This window comes from Heterodontus francisci, chromosome 6 (genome assembly GCF_036365525.1).
Source record: "Heterodontus francisci isolate sHetFra1 chromosome 6, sHetFra1.hap1, whole genome shotgun sequence".
NCBI lineage: Eukaryota > Metazoa > Chordata > Chondrichthyes > Heterodontiformes > Heterodontidae > Heterodontus > Heterodontus francisci.
The window spans coordinates 155406126-155424258 of NC_090376.1; the positions used below are offsets into that span (position 1 = coordinate 155406126).

An 18133-nucleotide genomic window follows, 5' to 3' on the forward strand; every position below is an offset into this window, starting at 1 on the left:
AGGGCAAACAACAGTGTGTCTCCTCAACCAATCAAATTGAAAAATCCTTACTGAGACATGAGGATGGATTTTGCCAGCCCTCTAGTGACAGGCTGGGAGGCAGGGGGGAGAATAAAATGGCAGGAGAAGGCAGGGGTATGGTATGCCCGCCACCTTCCTGACGGCATGGAATTTTACCAGGGGCAGGGAAGGTCAAGGACAGCCCTGCTGATCAGAGGCCAATTTTACCAGCAGCAGGGCTCACCCCTGCCACGTGGGGAAACCGCCCAGTAAAACCAGATGGCCTCCCTGTTGGCTTGGGAGTTGGGGGGGCCCTCTGGATCGGGCATCCTGTGGCCCACAGAAGGGCCCTCTGGTAGCATGGGCCACCCAGCGGGAACACCCACCCCCACGCACCACCCTCCCACCACCCCTCACCAGGACATGCCTGATTGGCCCTAGCGACCCCCGACCCCACCCACCTCTTGGGCAGCTTGCGTCCATGTTGACTGCTGCAGCCCCAGCAATGGCTACCCCTCCTGGTGACGCTGCTGACACTAAAGAGCTGCTGGCGCTCCGATTGGCCCGCCGTTCTTGAAGGCGGACTCCCATCTTCTCAGGGGATGGGAGCCCTGGCGGCAGGCAATTAATTGGCTAAACGCCAACAAGTGTGGCCGGGGATCCCCCAAATGGCCAATGTGGGGTTGTACATAGTTTGCTGCCCCGACATCAGGGCCCCTGTCACGCCAACAAAATCCAGCCCATGCAGTCTAAACCAGGAAGTGCCAGGTAAAATATTTAATTCAATGCCAAATGATGTGCAAAAAGTGAAATAAAGAAAAGGCCCAAAAGATGGGATTAAAAGATGAGGGACAGAAAGAAGAAGTAAAAAAAACAAAACTAAAAAATCTCCAACAGTAATTAAAATTTAAGGAAATAAGATTCCACAATTTTAAAAGTAAATTTTCAGTACTAGAGAGGTTGTTTGGTAGTAATTAAGAGTTACCAAGCTGTTAAAAATTCACATATTTGAAATGACAAGCCCTAACTTTCTGCCACATTTAGTGGTTATCCTGTGGATAAGTACTGCAACTTCTCCCCCTTCATGCATGTGAAATGCCAAGTCTTTCAATGAGGTTCCATGTACCTAAGCTTGTGGGCGTAAGCAGGGCAACTTGACAGCAACTTCCTGATTTTTGTGTTTAACTACACATGTGCAGACACTAGTCATTGCCTTCCGAGTTACTCCTTAATCATGGTGAGTGCTGTTAGCCTCACCATTATTCTGACTGCAAAATCTGGGCCAATTTTTCAGCAATTTACAGCTAAATTGTTATTAACACATTATTCTGACACTCATTTCTGTTTGTACAGTAATGTACCAAGTTTTCTCAAAGGCAAATAATTGGGAGGAATCATCATAAACACAACTCATGAGCACAACTTTTTAACAGAACCCATAAAGAAAGTTCCTACTCTACTAATGTTGTAATTGTCTCCCAACTGCCAGCACTAAAGCAAGGACTGTTGTATGATTGCCTTTAAGAGTGATGTCCCTTTAAGATCTTAGTATGCTAATGAGCTAAGTACCAGGATGCAGTCATGTGACTCGGAGCCAGAGACATTCTGTAACTGTAACACCTAGAGACAGGTCCTGTAAATAGTTAGCTCTGCACTGTGTATAATAGTTTAGCTGCAATAAACCTGTTTGAGATCTTCAACAAACTGGACTCCAAGTATCTCATTTATGTTGCATCAGAAAACATTAAAAGAACTCATTACATGGTGGCAGCTCCTCATTACAAGGATGTTATGGTAAACCTTTGTAAATCACTTGTTTGGCATCAGTTGGAGTATTACATCTAATTCTAGGCACCACACTTTAGGACGTCAAGGCCTTGGAGAGGATGCAAAAGGGATTTATTAGAATTGTACCAGGTATAAGGTACTTCAGTTATGTGGAAAAATTAGAGAAGCTGGGATTGTTCTGCTTCAAGCAGAAAGGGTTAAAGGAGATTTAATATGGGCATTCAGAATTTTGAGCAGCTGTGAGAAACATACATAGGGAGAATCTGTTTCCATTGGCAGAAGTATCAGTAACCAGTATTTGGCAAAAGGACCATAGAGGAGATGAGGAGATTTTGTTTTTACGCAGCAAGGTGTAATGATCTAGAATGCATGGCCTGAAAAGGTGGTGAAAGCAGATTTAATAGTAACTTTCAAAAGGAAATTGGAAAATACCTGAACAGAAAAAATTTGCTGGGCTCTGTGCAAAGACTGGGGAATGGGACTAATTGGATAGCTCTTTCAAAGAGCTGATACCGACACACAATGAGCCAAATAGCCTTCTTCTATGCTGTACGATTCAGTGATTCTAAGGGCTGAATTTTACGCTCTGTTGGAAGGTGGGTTTTCTGGTGAGGCGGGGCCTGAGAATCAGCGCAGATTCGTCCACCACGGAACCTAACGCCGTAATGCTGGTTTCCAATTTTCTCAGAGGTGGCAAAGTACCACGGCAGCACCTCTGCGGTGATGCAACGGGAGTGTAACTTAAATACGTTAAATACTGTTTTGCATGCATTAGTATCCAATTCGCCACAATCCTACCAGGCGTTCGCAATATTCTGCATGATGTGCAGCACTCACATACCTTCACTTTCCCGTTTTTGAAAAGCTGGTGTCACCGAGGGTAGAGTCATCGGTGCTTGCAAAGGTTAGGTGAGTTATGTGTTGTTACCTTGAATTTTTTTTAGCATCGGACATTGCCACTAAACTCAATCTGCAGATGTGAGGGAGCTTGGAACTCTGCAAGTGGATACTGTTGGCCGAGGGAAGGGGGGGAACTCTGCAAGTGGAGACAGTTTGTGGGGGTGAAGTGGGGAATTCTACAAGTGGATACTGTTGAGAGGGGGAAGGGGGGAACTCTGTAAGTGGATACTGTTGGTAGGAGAAGGGGGGGACCTCTGCAAGTAGATACTGTTGGGAGGGAAAGGGGGAACTCTGCGAGTGGATACTCGGGGGGGTGGGGGGGGTGCAGAACTCGGCAACTGGATAGGTCGTTTTTCGAGGGTCCAGTGCAGGCAACTGAAATGGTATTGTTATGATCATGACAGCTCGCACGTATTGAAAGGTTGTGAGAGCAACATCAAGCCATCTGTTAGAGCTCATGCCGGAATCCTGCAGAACCATAAATAACACAAATCTTTGCCTTTTGAAGGAAGCCAAAGTTACAAGGAGGATAGAGATGGGTATGATTCACCAGTTTTCCTGGATCCCCTTGCTGTGATGAGGCATCTCTGCCAGGGGAGGTACCAAGAGGCTGCTGTGGCTCAAGAGGCAGCAGCAACCGCCAAGGTGAAGAAGAGCCCCGAAACACCAGCAAGTCTATAGGACTCGGACGACATACCTGTCTGAGCGCAACAGCCAGAGACGACTGCAGATTATTCCAGGGATCCACCGACGACATGTGGCATCTCTCAATTCACAGTGCACCGCTGCATCAAGGAGGTGACCAATGATCTATTCAGGAGGGTCAGCAGCTATATACGCTGCAGGACACACCCAGAGAGTCAGGCCGAAAGGGCCAGTGGATTTGGGGCCATTGCGGGATTCCCGCAGGTCAAGGTGTGATCGACTGCACACATGTAGCCATCAAGGCTTCCACAGACCAACCAGCTGCCTTCATAAACACAAAGAGGTTTCATTCAATTAATATCCAACCAGTATGTGACCACAGAAAGTGCTTCCTACAAGTGTGTGCCTACTTTCCGGGCAGCTGCCATGACTCATACATACTTCGCCAGTCTGACCAAGGACCTGGATAAGGACAGAATGGTGTCCTTTGACTGTTATTGAATGATTCCATTAATGCAAACCAAAACCTTGATTGTTTTTCTTACAGCTTTTCTGCATTGGCATGAACCTTGAGTGATTTGTGCACAATAACACCTAGATCCTTTTCTATCTTAACTGCTTTCAGTATAGTTCCCTGTAACTATATTCTGTGTTTTGCTGAAAATAGAAATTTTGTCAAAGCTTTTCATCTTGCGCTCATCAGCACAATTCACAAGAATACCAATGTAAGGGAAAACACCAAATCTACGCTGTATGAGAAGAGAGTGCTGATTGGTTGGCAAGTGGACTCTGATTGGTAGAGGCATTGCCATGGAGAATGCACCAGTTTATGGTGACTGGCAGTTAACTGCCAAGCTTTGTCTGAAGTTTAAACCAGGCAGCTTGACTCTGATTGGTCAAGGCATTGCCCTGAGGATTGAACTTACTGCAGCAACACTTCAGTGATTTGCCATAACTTTGCAACTCAACAAGCATCCCCAAGGACATCATTCTGACCACGTCAGGTGTAAGAGCAAGGGTGGCCCCAAGGTTCAGTGATATCTCCCTGTTGATTCTCCTGCAGACTGCAATGAAAAAGCGGCAGGTCCTCTTCCCCAGTGATGACAAGAAGAGTTCCTCCTGCCTGACCAAGGAAGCCTGAACAGAGATTGCAGAGGAGGCTAGTAGCCGTGGGGTCACCCGCTGTGACTGGGTCCAGGGCAGGAACAGGGTCAATGACCTCCTACACTCAGCCAAGGTAAGTTGCAGTTCCACATTGCTTGCTACGATCTGCTTTCTCACAAGCGTAAAGATGCGTGGTTGACACAGCCATTCCACCGATAGGAAGGCCATAGTGGAATGATAGCAGATGACTGACTGCATAAGTGAGACCAGTCTCCCTCGTTCCTATCTTCGCCGAATTGAGACCCATGACAGATAGAGTCAGTGTGAAAGCAGTAACATCCCCCAGATGCAGAACAGGGGCCCATGTTAGCATTGACATGATGTAGAGACATTTGAAGCTTAACAGTAACTGCATCCTTGATCTTTCAGGAGAAGAGGGCCCACAGCAGTAGGGAGGTGGCCAGGACCAGTGGCGGGGTGCCCGACCTGCAGTTCTGACTCAGGCTGAAAGGGAGGCGCTCAAGTTAGTCAGGAGCCCAGGAGGATGTGTCATATTGGACTTCGAGCTCGGGGTCCCAGTTGAAGAGAGTGATTATTGACAAACACAGAATGAATCAAAATTGCATTTTATAGAGAAATGTAATGGCGTCATTATTGCGACCTGTGTACCATAACAGCTAAATGCCTGTTCTTTACATTGTATCTTGCAGGGTGGCACTCGCAAATACTTAGAGACAAAGTGGAAACAATGACAACCTCAGAGGATGAGCAACACTTTAGAGGATGCACCGTCCCATAGCGCAGATATTTTCACCTCGGTGGGTATCTGATCAGCATTAGATTCAGGGTCACAAGCTTGTGAGAGCACTATACTCGCGCCCAAGCAGCTGGCTGAGGCTGAGAAAGCCAAGGCCTCTGTCAGTTGTGAGCATATGGCTTCATCCATCGAGAGGTTGGTGACCCTCATGGAGAGCCAAATCCCACAGATATGCCATCACCTGCAAATCCTCACCTTGGCCATGAAGTCCATTCAGCAGTGGCAGGGCGAGAAAAGGACCAGGAGCCTGGAGAGCGTTCCTGCTCCTAGTCCTTCTCCGGAGAGCAGGGAGGTTCCAACAAGCCTTGAAAGGGAGGAGGAAAGGCTGCACTCCACATCTGGGGTCTCCCCACAGGGCGATTCGTGTGTGGACAGAGGCTCCTCAGCCCCTCCGCCAGTGAGTCTAGCTCCAGCAGCCGCAACGCCCAAGGACAGTCCTGTACTGGTGCAGGAAGGCTTCAGGTAGCCGGGGCCCTCCAGGCCTCAGGCACCCAGAGGACGACCACTGAAGTCATTCCAGGCCAAGGGGCCTCCTGATTAGCATCCTGCCTCCAGTCCAGCTGCTAGCGCAGAGTTAACACCGCGAAGGAATACCCATAAACATATTAAAAAGACACCTCGGCGCATATGGGTTTTCACGGGCGAGACAGATATGTCATGTTTACTTTAATTAAATATGTTTTCCTGCCAAACATCAGCCTTTATTTTCTGAAAACCATTTCCACCATCACGTGATTATGTGTCTTTCAATTGCATCATAAGCCTTACAGTATTGCTAATGTGACCAATGACATCATTAGCATGCCAATATGCATGATGTTTAAATGCACGAATAATGTCACATTGGCAATGGCTCAGTTTGTTGCTGCCATTCTTGCTGGAGAGACAGATGTTATGGAGGCAGAGGATTTGAGACTACATGCATGGTGGTGAGTTTTGTTCGCAAATGTATTTATTGAAATTCATGGATTGTGGAAAAGGGCAATTATTAGGCTGTGCCTTGCCTCCTTTGCGCACTGCTCAAGATGTTTGGCCTCTATCACTCCTCTCTGATTTTCCTCGCATGCTTGTCCTTGTGTGCCCTCTGTGTCCTCATCGTCAGAGGATGTCTCATGCTCCCATACTTCGTCATCTTGTAAGGCCTCCCCCTCTGTAGTGCGATATGCAGAACAAAGCAGACTACAACGATGCACGCAACCCTATCTGGTGCATACTGAATGGCTCCATCAGATCTATCGAGGCAGCATACCAATGGTCTGCTCAATGGTCGCTCAGGTGGAGCCATGGCAGCCGTTGTAATGCTCCAGCATCACTGGTGAAGCTCCTTACAGGCATCAGAAGTCATGTTTTCAAGGATTAGCTCTTATCCGCAAGTATCCACCCCTGAAGGTGAGTGGGTGGTGTGAATAACAGTGGCCCAATCAGAGGGCCAGCAGCTCTGCAGCACCACCAATAGAGATGGCCACTGTTCAGGCTGCAAGGAGAAGGAAAGGGCGCCTCCATGTTGAAGTGACCTTGAAGGGCAGATAAGAAATGTCTTGATGTGCCGGTGCCAGGCCAACAGGCCCCAGCAACTGGAGCTGTGAAACATCCAAAGGCGGTGTCAGAGCCACGGGAGAGCAATTGCTGCCGGGGGGCCCCTCCTTCGCCCTTGGCATCTACAGAGAAGAAGGCCACCTCCAGGAAGATGCTGGGAAACCACTCCAATGTTGTAGCTGGTGGTCTCCCCACATGGCAGAGAACTGTTCTGTGGCTCATAAGATCCCAGTAGCCTGGTAAAATGGCCATCAATAGGCCAATTAGTTAGGTTAATTGGTCGCCCGCCTCTGTTCAATGGTTGGCCGAGCTGCAACCATTCCCACCTTTTCTAATACCCTGTGGCGGCAAGAACACATTGGGCTTCCCTCCAGATGCCTTCCACTGCCATTTTACCACCCTTCCCGCCTCCCAGCCCATCTCCAAAGAGCTGGTAATATTCAGCCCAGTGTTTCTTGACATGCTTAAAAAACACAAGTAGCAGTACTTTAAATAACACCAATACAAGTTATCAAAGTTGCCTCATTTGATAAAAGAAAAAATAGTTGGTGCCATCATTGCCTTAGCTTATGAAAGGTCATGAACCTGAAATGTTAACTCTGTTTCTCTCTCCACAGAGTATTTCCAACATTTTCTGTTTTTATTTCATTTAAACAAGGCCTGAGGTAAAATATTGGGTGTGACTTGAGCTTATCGTGGGCAGGGATTACTTCTTGCACCAAGTTCACATCAATAGGCCAGCAAGGACCAATTTTTTAAGGGCAATAACTTATTTTGAAATGCAGTGGTTGTTCTGTGGGGTAGTAAGATAGCCATTTAGCACAAAGCAAGATTCCCTGAACAGGCATGAGATAAATAATCACTTAAATTACTTTTGATGGTGTTAGTGGAGGGACAAATATTCGCCAAACCTAACTAAGTAGTTATTAGGCAAGTAAAGAAAAGAACAAGAATCAGACTCTTTTTTTATATTCGTTCACGGGATGTGACGTCGCTGGTAAGGCCAGGATTTATTGCCCATCACTAATTGCCCTTGAGAAGGTGGTGGTGAATCACCCCCTTAAATCACTGCAGTCCATGTGGTGTAGATACACCCACAGTGCTGTTAGGGAGGTAGTTCCAGGATGTTAATCCAGTGATGCTGAAGGAACAGTGATATAGTTCCAAGTTAGGATGATGTGTGACTTGGAAGGGAACTTCCAAGTGATAGTCTTCTTAAGCATCTGCTGCCTTGTTCTTCTATATGGCAGAGGACATGAGTTTGGAAGGTGCTGTCAAAGGAGCCTTGGTGAATTGCTGCAATGTATCTTATAGATGGTACACACTGCAGCCACTTTGCCTTGGTGGTGGAGTGAGCAAGTGTTCAAGGTGGTGGATGCTAATCAAGCAGATTGCTTTGTCTTGGATGGTGTCAAGCTTCTTGATTGTTATTGGAGCTGCACTCATCCAGACAAATGGAGAGTATTCCATCACGCTCCTAATTTGTACCTTGTAGATGTTGGAGAGGTTTGTAGGAGTGAGGAGGTGAGTTACTTGCTGCAGAATCCCCAGCCTTTGGCCTGCTTTTGTAGTTACAGTATTTATATGGCTGGTCCAGTTATGTTTCAGGTCAATGGTAACCCAAGGACGTTGATGGTGGGGATTCAGCAAAGGTAATGCTGTTGATTGTCAGAGAATGATTCTCTCTTGTTAGAGATGATCATTGCCTGGCACTTTTATGGCACGAATGTTACTTGCCATTTATCAACCCAAGCCTAAATGTCCAGGTCTTGCTACATGCGGCGCAGGCTGCTTCAGTTGCGAATGGTGCTGAACACTGTGAAATCATGAGTGAACATCCCCACTTCTCACCTTATGATGGAGGGAAGGCCATTGATGAAGCAGCTGAAGATGGTTGGGCCTGGGACACAACCCTGAAAAACTCCTGCGGCGATGTCCTAGGGCTGAGATGATTGGCCTTCAACAACCATACTCTGCCATTAGCCAGGAATATTTGGCGTTCAAGTCTATCAATTTGCTAGTTTTATTTCAGTATAAAAAAATATATTTATATCCAATCCATCAAAAGCAAATCTCTTGTCAACATGCAACTCTGGATGAAAAATGATTATACTGAAGCTTGGTATCACAATCCATCCAGGAGGGGAAAAAAGCTCTGAGCAATTGTGCTTTGAAATAGAGTTCTGTAGCAACACAAAATGTATAGTTATGGGCCGACAAGTTTACTTACTGTTTCCAATGCAGCATTCTTTTCAGTCATTTCTTTAAACTCTTCAACAAACATTTCTTTCATTTTCTCCATCTCACTGTTCAACTTCTTTTTTTCTTCCTCCTTCCATCTTTCAAAGCTTTTTGTTGTTTCCTCTTCTTTCATTATTCTATTTTCAAGTTCCTAAAATAAACCAGGCAATGTTAAGTCTGTAAAATGCAAAATTGATGTTTAAAGATATTTTGTTGACGTCAAAGATAGCAGAACCCCACTCCCCATGGTAATAGCACAATTCTCAGAACAAATGCATTACAGAAACACAGCATTTTACAGAACCACTCCAAAGTTAGACTTTTGTTCTAGCCATGTCCAACTAAACATCAGTACAAAAGCAGATAACAAAAGTAAAATAGAATAAAAGCATCTGAACACTTATAATATTTCAAACTCATCCTGAATTTATGCTAGGAATCTTGTTACCTAAAATCTTAGTCCCGATTTAAGGTTTTAAAAATGTAGACAACCCTCCTAGATATCTGTGTTCCTCTAATTCTGGCCTCTGTGCATCTGTGACTTTAAACACCCCACCATTGGTGGCTTCAGTTCCCTAGTTCCCAAGCTATGGAATACCCTCCCTACACTTCTCCATCTCTCCATTTCACTTTCCTCCTTTAAGACACTCCTCCAACCTCTTTGACCAAGCTTTGGTCTTCTGACATAATATCTCCTTCTGTTGCTCAGTGTCCTCCTTTGTTTTATAATGTTCCTGTAAAGCACCTTGGGATGTTTTATTACTTTAAAGGCACTATATAAATATAAGTTGTTGTTGCTGTTGTACTACTTAGCATATTGTTAAAGATACAGGAACATATTTTCTCTGAGGTGCTAATCTGACTGAAAAATGTAGAATTACGTTAATAGCACAGCAAAACTGATAGAAAGTATTAACAACATTTTGCGCATGATCATCTCTTCTGAGTCTTGCCCACAGCCTAAATTAGTGCTGTGAAATTAAGATATTCTTTAAAAAAAATTGCACAGAACTGACTGTTTGGCCGGTATTTTGTCTTGGTGACAGGGGTCTCAACCAACGACGTCACATCCTCTGGGGAAGGCCTGCCAGGTCGAGTTCCAATTAGGCCTGCTGCTGAGAGCTGTCGATCAATCAGAGGCTGGCAGCTCTTTAACTGAGCAGCACCACCACGGAGACAGTGGCTGCTGCCAGTACTTAACTCAACAAGGTCCTGAAACCAGGCCGCAGGTAAGTCAGGACAGGAGGGGTTTCGTGGGGTGGGGGGTCGGGGTTGTAGGGGGGGTCGGCAGCAAGAATGGGGGGGGGGATGGCTCTGAGCAAGCACCCCACTCCCCTCCCCTCCCAATGTTGGGTCCCTCATTCAGGCATTAAGTGCTTTTTAACGGAGGGACACACCCCCCAGCAAGCAAACCTGCATGAGTTTGCCTGCCGTGATCCCAGCCTGGCAACAGGCCCGCTCACCGCTTGTCTAATTCCAGCGGCGGCGGGATGAGGCCCTGAATTGGGCATTACTTGCCCACTAAAGGGCCTCAATTGACAGCGGGGCGGGAAGGCTGGACATAATTTGGGTAGAGGCGGGAAATTGGCAGGATCCCCCACTGTCACCATCCCACCCCATTTTATGCTCTCCCTGCCACCAAACCAGATGCAGGGCACAGCATAAAATTCTCCCCTTTATATCTGAATGTAAGTAAAAAATAAGACTGGAGTTCAAATTCAGAATGGTAGTTTATTTATTTAGAGATACAGCGCTGAAACAGGCTCTTCGGCCCACCAGGTCTGTGCCGACCAACAACCACCCATTTTATACTAATCCTACATTAATCCCATGTACCCTACCACCTACCTACATTAGGGACAATTTATAATGGCCAATTTACCTAACAACCTGCAAGTCTTTGGCTGTGGGAGGAAACCGGAGCACCCGGCGGAAACCCACACAGACACAGGGAGAACTTGCAAACTCCGCACAGGCAGTACCCAGAACTGAACCCGGGTCACTGGAGCTGTGAGGCTGCGGTGCTAACCACTGCGCCACTGTGCTGCCCCAAATTACAATCTCATCCTCTCCTGTTTGGCTCTAAAATTCCCTTTTTGCTTCATTGTTTACATTATTTGATACAGTTTTGGTCCAATAAGATGGTGGACGCTGGGTTAATTGAAATTGTCAACACTGAGATCAGCAGATTCTATTAGGCAAGTGTATCAAAGGATATGGATCAAAAGTGGGTAAATGAAGTTGAAGTACTGATCAGCCATGATCTAACTGAATGCTAGAACAAGCTCAAGGGGCTGAATGACCTACCTCGATCTTATGTTCCTAATTCAGCAAATCCTGCTAGAGAAACAGGAGAGAGAAAATTAGCAGAAAAAGAGTTAAAGAAATTGCAGAGGCACAGAAAAAGAGCCCACCCTTACCTCGGGATAAATGAGGTCAATCATCTCAGAGAGAATCAACTAATTCAGTTGCCTTTCAGGTGTCAAGGAACGCAAGCTCCAGCAGCTGATGGGGACGAATGCTCCTCCAGATCCTCCTTCCGCTTCACTTCCCTCTGACCCCACCCCTTCTGATCTGACCCCTTGCCGTGTATTCACTATAGCCTCTAACCTCCCCCTCTCTGATGTTGAACGTTCTGCACTCAGCAAAGGTCTCAGTTTTATCCCCTTACGCCCCCACCTCAATGAATTTCGCGCTCGGCATGACATTGTGCTCTTCTCCCGTCGCCTCCGCCTCCGGGCTCACTTCTTTGACCAGGAGTCCTCTTCCCGACCAGCAGACCCATTCACCCGCCTCCAGCATTCTCTCTCTACCTGGACACCTCCCCTGGCCACTTACCCGCTTTTGATCTCTTCATTGAAAACTGTCGGCGAGACATTGGTCCTCTCAATTTCTCTGCCCCCCTCACTCACTCCAACCTGTCCCCCTCTAAACTTGAGGCACTCTGTTCTCTCAGGTCTAACCCCGACATGGTCATCAAACCTGCAGAGAAGGGTAGTGCTGTTGTTGTATGGCGTACCAACCTCTACCTTGCAGAAGCTCAATGCCAACTCACAGACACTTCTTCCTACCTCCCTCTGGACCATGACCCCACCACCGAACATCAAGCCACCGTCCATAGGACGGTCACTGACCTCATCTCCTCTGGAGATCTTCCCCCTACAGCTTCCAACCTCATAGTCCCGCAACCCCGGACAGCCCGCTTCTACCTCCTTCCCAAAATCCACAAACGGGACTGTCCCGGCAGACCCATTGTGTCAGCCTGCTCCTGCCCCACTGAACTTATTTCTTCCTACCTTGACTCTGTCTTTTCTCCGCTGGTCCAGTCTCTTCCCACCTACATCCATGACTCTTCTGACGCCCTACGTCATTTTGACAATTTCCAGTTTCTTGGTCCCAACCGCTTCCTCTTCACTATGGACGTCCAATCGCTCGACACCTCCATCCCCCATCAGGATGGTTTGAGGGCTCTCCGCTTCTTCCTGGAACAGAGGCCCAACCAGTCCCCATCCACCACCACCCTCCTCCGCCTGGCTGAACTTGTTCTCACACTGAACAACTTCTCCTTCAACTCCATGCACTTCCTTCAAGTAAAAGGTGTCCATATGAGTACCCGCATGGATCCTAGTTATGCCTGTCTTTTTGTTGGGTATGTCGAGCATTCTTTGTTCCAGTCCTACTCAGGCCCCCTCCCCCAACTCTTTTTCCGGTACATTGATGACTGTATCGGTGCCGTTTCCTGCTCCCGCCCCGAACTGGAAAACTTAATCAACTTTGCTTCCAATTTCCACCCTTCTCTCACCTTTACATGGTCCATCTCTGACACTTCCCTTCCCTTCATCGACTTCTCTGTCTCCATCTCTGGGGATAGGTTGTCTACTAATATCCATTATAAGCCCACCGACTCCCACAGCTACCTCGACTACACTTCTTCACATCTTCACACCCTACCTCCTGTAAGGACTCTATTCCATTCTCCCAGTTTCTCCGTCTTCGACGCATCTGCTCTGATGATGCTACCTTCCATGACGGTGCTTCTGATATGACCTCCTTTTCCTCAACCGAGGATTTCCCCCCACTGTGGTTGACAGGGCCCTCAACCGTGTCCGACCCATTCCCCGCACCTCTACCCTCACCCCTTCCCCTCCCTCCCAGAACCGTGACAGGGTTCCCCTTGTCCTCACTTTTCATCCCACCAGCCTCCATATCCAAAGGATCATCCTCCGCCATTTTCGCCACCTCCAGCGTGATGCCACTACCAGTCGCATCTTCCCCTCCCTTCCCCTGTCAGCATTCCGAAGGGATCGTTCCCTCCGCGACACCCTGGTCCACTCCTCCATTACCCCCACCACCTCGTCCCCGTCCCAGGGCACCTTCCCTTGCAATCGCAGGAGGTGTAATACCTGCCCATTTACCTCCTCTCTCCTCACTATCCCAGGCCCCAAACACTCCTTTCAGGTGAAGCAGCGATTTACTTGTACTTCTTTCAATGTAGTATACTGTATTCGCTGCTCACAGTGTGGTCTCCTCTACATTGGGGAGACCAAGCGCAGACTGGGTGAGCGCTTTGCGGAACATCTCCGCTCAGTCCGCAAGCAGGACCCTGAGCTTCCGGTTGCTTGCCATTTCAACACTCCCCCCTGCTCTCATGCTCACATCTCTGTCCTGGGATTGCTGCAGTGTTCCAGTGAACATCAACGCAAGCTCGAGGAACAGCATCTCATCTACCGATTAGGCACACTACAGCCTGCCGGACTGAACATTGAGTTCAATAATTTCAGAGCATATCAGCCCCCCATTTTACTTTCATTTTTAGTTGTTTTATCGTTTTTCTTCTTTTTTTACATTTTTTACAACCTTTTTTTTTGCATTTATTTCATTTCATCTTTGTTTGTTCAGTTTGCTTACCCACTGTTTTTTTCATGTTTGCACTTGCTGCTGTTCAATATTCAGTCCGTTAACACCTTTTCTGTACTAATGCTTTGTCTTTCAACACACCATTAACATGTTGTTTGCCTATGCTCCATGACCTTTTGGTCAGCTATGTGGCCTCGTCCAATCTGCACCTTCTCCTTTGTTATCTCTTGCCCCACCCCCACCTCACTTGCTTATAACCTGTGACATTTTTAATAATTTGTCAGTTCCGAAGAAGGGTCACTGACCCGAAACGTTAACTCTGCTAATCTTTCCACAGATGCTGCCAGACCTGCTGAGTGGTTCCAGCATTTCTTGTTTTTATTTCAACTAATTCAGTATTGGCTATGGACAGTAACTGGACTGTTCCATGTGCTTACTCTAACTGGAGAGCAAGATTTTGTCTCACTGTAGAGAAATAAAAGTGAGTCAGCTGTGGAGGAGGTAGTGCTTTCTAAGCATCCATGGCAGGATCAATGGGCCCTATTGTTTTAGAATGTTTTCACTACCATTTTGAATGGTATATATATATATATATATATATATATATATATATATATATATAAATAGTCAGCATTTCAGTGTTGTGTCCAATTGTCAACATCTGCTGATAATAATTAGCATGTTTAACTGATTGTTTTCACAGGTTGGCCAATACTCAGGGCTGTATTTGAGTTAACAGTTCATTTAAGATTTTCATTTTATTTTATGTTGCTGGTTAACCTTTGCTGATTTTCTAGTTTTGCACGTATGTTCATTTAAATTAAGAATTTTAACAGAATATTAACAACTGTGATGTATAACCATCAATGAGACAAGTAAATATTTATTGGAACCCAATTGTATGGAACAAGTACAAAGATTGATCGTCTCATGTCCTAGCTTCGGTTTTCTGTGATATAAAGACAACATACTTCAGGACCTGGTGAAAAATGTAAAAGGATGAAATGTATTTGCAAAAAGGATTGAGTGTTTCTGATATTATGCAACGAATGGAACTATTACCTTGCTATTTGTGCAACATTGCACTCAAGGGCATTTTTACATACACCAAATCTTTTTGTTTTATTTTGTAGCAAAATATCAATTGATGGTGTGCAACGTTCCACAGTACAATTGACAAGATGAAGTACAGTAAAAGCAGAACATATGATACTTTCAATTTCATAAATAACCAAATGTTTAATTTGAAATTGGAATATTTAATCTAAATGTTGAATTCTATCTCCCAAGATCACTTACTGTCTATTAGCTAAAGGATACTAAAATAAACATTTAATAACAAAGCCACAATATTTCCACAATAGAGCTGAAGTTATAACTTAGACTTCATGGGCTGAATTTTACCAGCCCTCTGGAGACAGGCTGGGAGGCAGGACAGCTGGTAAATGGCAGTGGAAGGCATCAGGAGAGAAGCCCAATGTCTTACTGCCGCCATGGCAGTTTACCAGTGGCGGGAACCTCAGCAGCATGGCTGCCCAATTAAAGCAATTCAGTGCCCAATTAAGGGCACCTCCCACCTTGGCCTGCATTTTACCGGCATCAGGAGGGGCCGCTGCCATGTGGGAAGACTGCAAGGTAAACCCTGGCTGTCTCCCAGCAGATTCCTGGAGGGGATGCCCTCCTTTATGGTCCATGTCAATGGCTCCCCTGCGACTTCGCTGCTGCCAGTTGAAGGTGCGACACTCCCTGCTTCCCCCAATCACCGGGGCCTGCCTGATTCAACCTGTTAAAAAAAATTGCCTTGTCTTCGAGCTCGTCTTGCCATGGAAGTGTCCTCTTGTTCGTCTTGCAGCTTCAGCAGTGGCCATCTCCAATATTTGCGCTGCTGAGGCTGCCGAGTTGCAGGCCCTCTGGGAGGTGGGCTGCAGTTCTGAATTGGACAGTAGTCTCAGTAGCAGCCTCTTAATTGGCCGCCGCTGGTAAAATGCTGCCCGCCGGCGCAGTGTCAGCTCCCACTTTTGGTCCTGGTGGCAGGATTTCTTCCCCAGTGGAGAAGTTCAGCCGTATTGAATTTTCTATTATTGAAGAGTGGAGAGTATCCTAGTGCCTGTGGAACAGCATCTTTTTAAACTGGAAAAGCACACATCCTGGTGCCTGACATAGCGCGAGTTATTTTGCTGAAAGGGTGAAACATGCAGTAAATGGTGTTTTATTAATAAGACATGCCAGTTTGAAAGTCCGATTTTAGCATGCAGTTTTGGACCTAATTGCTGTTTACAATGATTTCTACTTGCCTGGAGGCACTAACAAACACCTGCAGGTTTAGCACTAAATCTGGCCTCAGAAGATCATGAAGTAGAATCAGTGTGAGTGGAAACTAGGAATAGCAAGAATCAGAAAATACTGGTGGGAGTAGTTTATAGGCCCCCTAACAGTGCTTATACCATTGGACAGATAATTAAACAAAAATTATTGGGGCTTATAACAAAGGCAATGTAATAATTGTGGGGGAATTTAATCTTCATATAGACTGGGGCAATGAAGTTGGCAAAAGTGGTCCAGAAGATGAGTTGGGCGGCACAGTGGCGCAGTGGTTAGCACCGCAGCCTCACAGCTCCAGCGACCCGGGTTCAATTCTGGGTACTGCTTGTGTGGAGTTTGCAAGTTCTCCCTGTGTCTGCGTGGGTTTCCTCCGGGTGCTCCGGTTTCCTCCCACATGCCAAAGACTTGCATGTTGATAGGTTAATTGACCATTATAAATTGCCACTAGTATAGGTAGGTGGTAGGGAAATATAGGGACAGGTGGGGATGTGGTAGGAATATGGAATTAGTGTAGGATTAGTATAAATGGGTGGTTGATGGTCGGCACAGACTCAGTGGGCCGAAGGGCCTGTTTCAGTGCTGTATCTCTAAAAGTAAAACTAAAACTTTGTAGAATGTTTTTGGTGCAGTTTCTTGGAGCAATGCATTGTGGAACTGACTAGGGATAAATCTATCTTAGATCTAGTATTGTGTAATGAAGCAGGGTAAATTAGCAATTTCATAGTAAAAGATCCACTTGGAAATAGTGATCATAATACCATTGAATTCCATGTTTAGTTTGAAAGTGCCATACTCCAATCACAAACAAGAATCTTAAACTTAAGCAAAACGAATTACATAGGCATGAGGGGAGAAGTGGCTAAGGTAATTTGGGTAAATAGACTAAAAGGTATGGCAGTAAATGAACTGTGGGAGACCTTTAAAGAAACAATTCAAAATGTTAAACAAAAATACATTCCTTTGAAAAACAAAAACTCAGCAAGGAAGATCCATCCGTGGCTCACTCAGGAAGTTAAGAATAGTATTAGATTAAAAGATTACAATATTGCAGAGAAGAGTAGCAAGTTTGAGGTAAAAACAAGAAATGCTGGAACCACTCAGCAGATCACTGACCCGAAACGTTAACTCTGCTTCTCTTTCCACAGATGCTGCCAGACATGCTGAGTGGTTCCAGCATTTCTTGTTTTTATGTCAGATTTCCAGCATCCGCAGTATTTTGCTTTTATTATAGCAAGTTTGAGGATTGGGAGTGTTTTAGAAACCAGTAAAGGGCCACCAAAAAGTTGATAAAAAAGGAAAAAAATAGAATGAGAGTAAACTAGGCGGTAATATTAAAAAAAAGATTGTAAGAGATTTTATAGGCATATAAAGAGAGTAGCTAAAATAAACATTGGTCCCTTAGTAACAGAGACAGGACAAATTATCATGGGGAATGGGAAAATAGCAGAGGCATTGTACAAATATTTTGTATCTGTTTTCACAGTACAAGACACAAGTTTCATACCAGAAATAAACAGTAGCGCAGGGGCTAAAAAGAGTGCAGAAATTAAGGAAATTAATATCAGCACAGAAAAGGTATTGGAGAAACATAAGGGACTACAATCCGATAAATCCCCAGGACCTGATGGCCTTCACACTCAAGTTCTAAAAGAGATAGCTGCAGGGATAGTGGATGCGCTAGCTATGATTTTCCAAAATTCCTTAGATTTGGGGACAGTCCCATCAGATTGGAAGTTGGCAAATGTTACACTGCTTTTCAAGAAAGGAGGGAGAGAGAAAACAGTGAACTACAGGCCAGTTAGACTAACATCAGTCGTTGGCAAAATACTGGAATGTATTATTAAGGAGTCTTAACAATGCAATTAGAAAAGCACAGTATGATTAGAACAAGTCAATAAGGTTTTACTAAAAGGAAATCCTGTT

General features: G+C 45.7%; 1 protein-coding gene across 1 annotated transcript in view; it reads right to left on the reverse strand.

The window, feature by feature from the left end:
* Positions 1 to 18133, reverse strand: part of LOC137371609 (cilium assembly protein DZIP1-like) — a 437496-nt gene that overhangs the window by 275671 nt on the left and 143692 nt on the right. The window contains exon 6 of the mRNA XM_068034440.1: positions 9021 to 9182. Within this exon, the coding sequence (XP_067890541.1) occupies positions 9021 to 9182 (162 nt within the window). The remainder of the gene's footprint in view (positions 1 to 9020; positions 9183 to 18133) is intronic.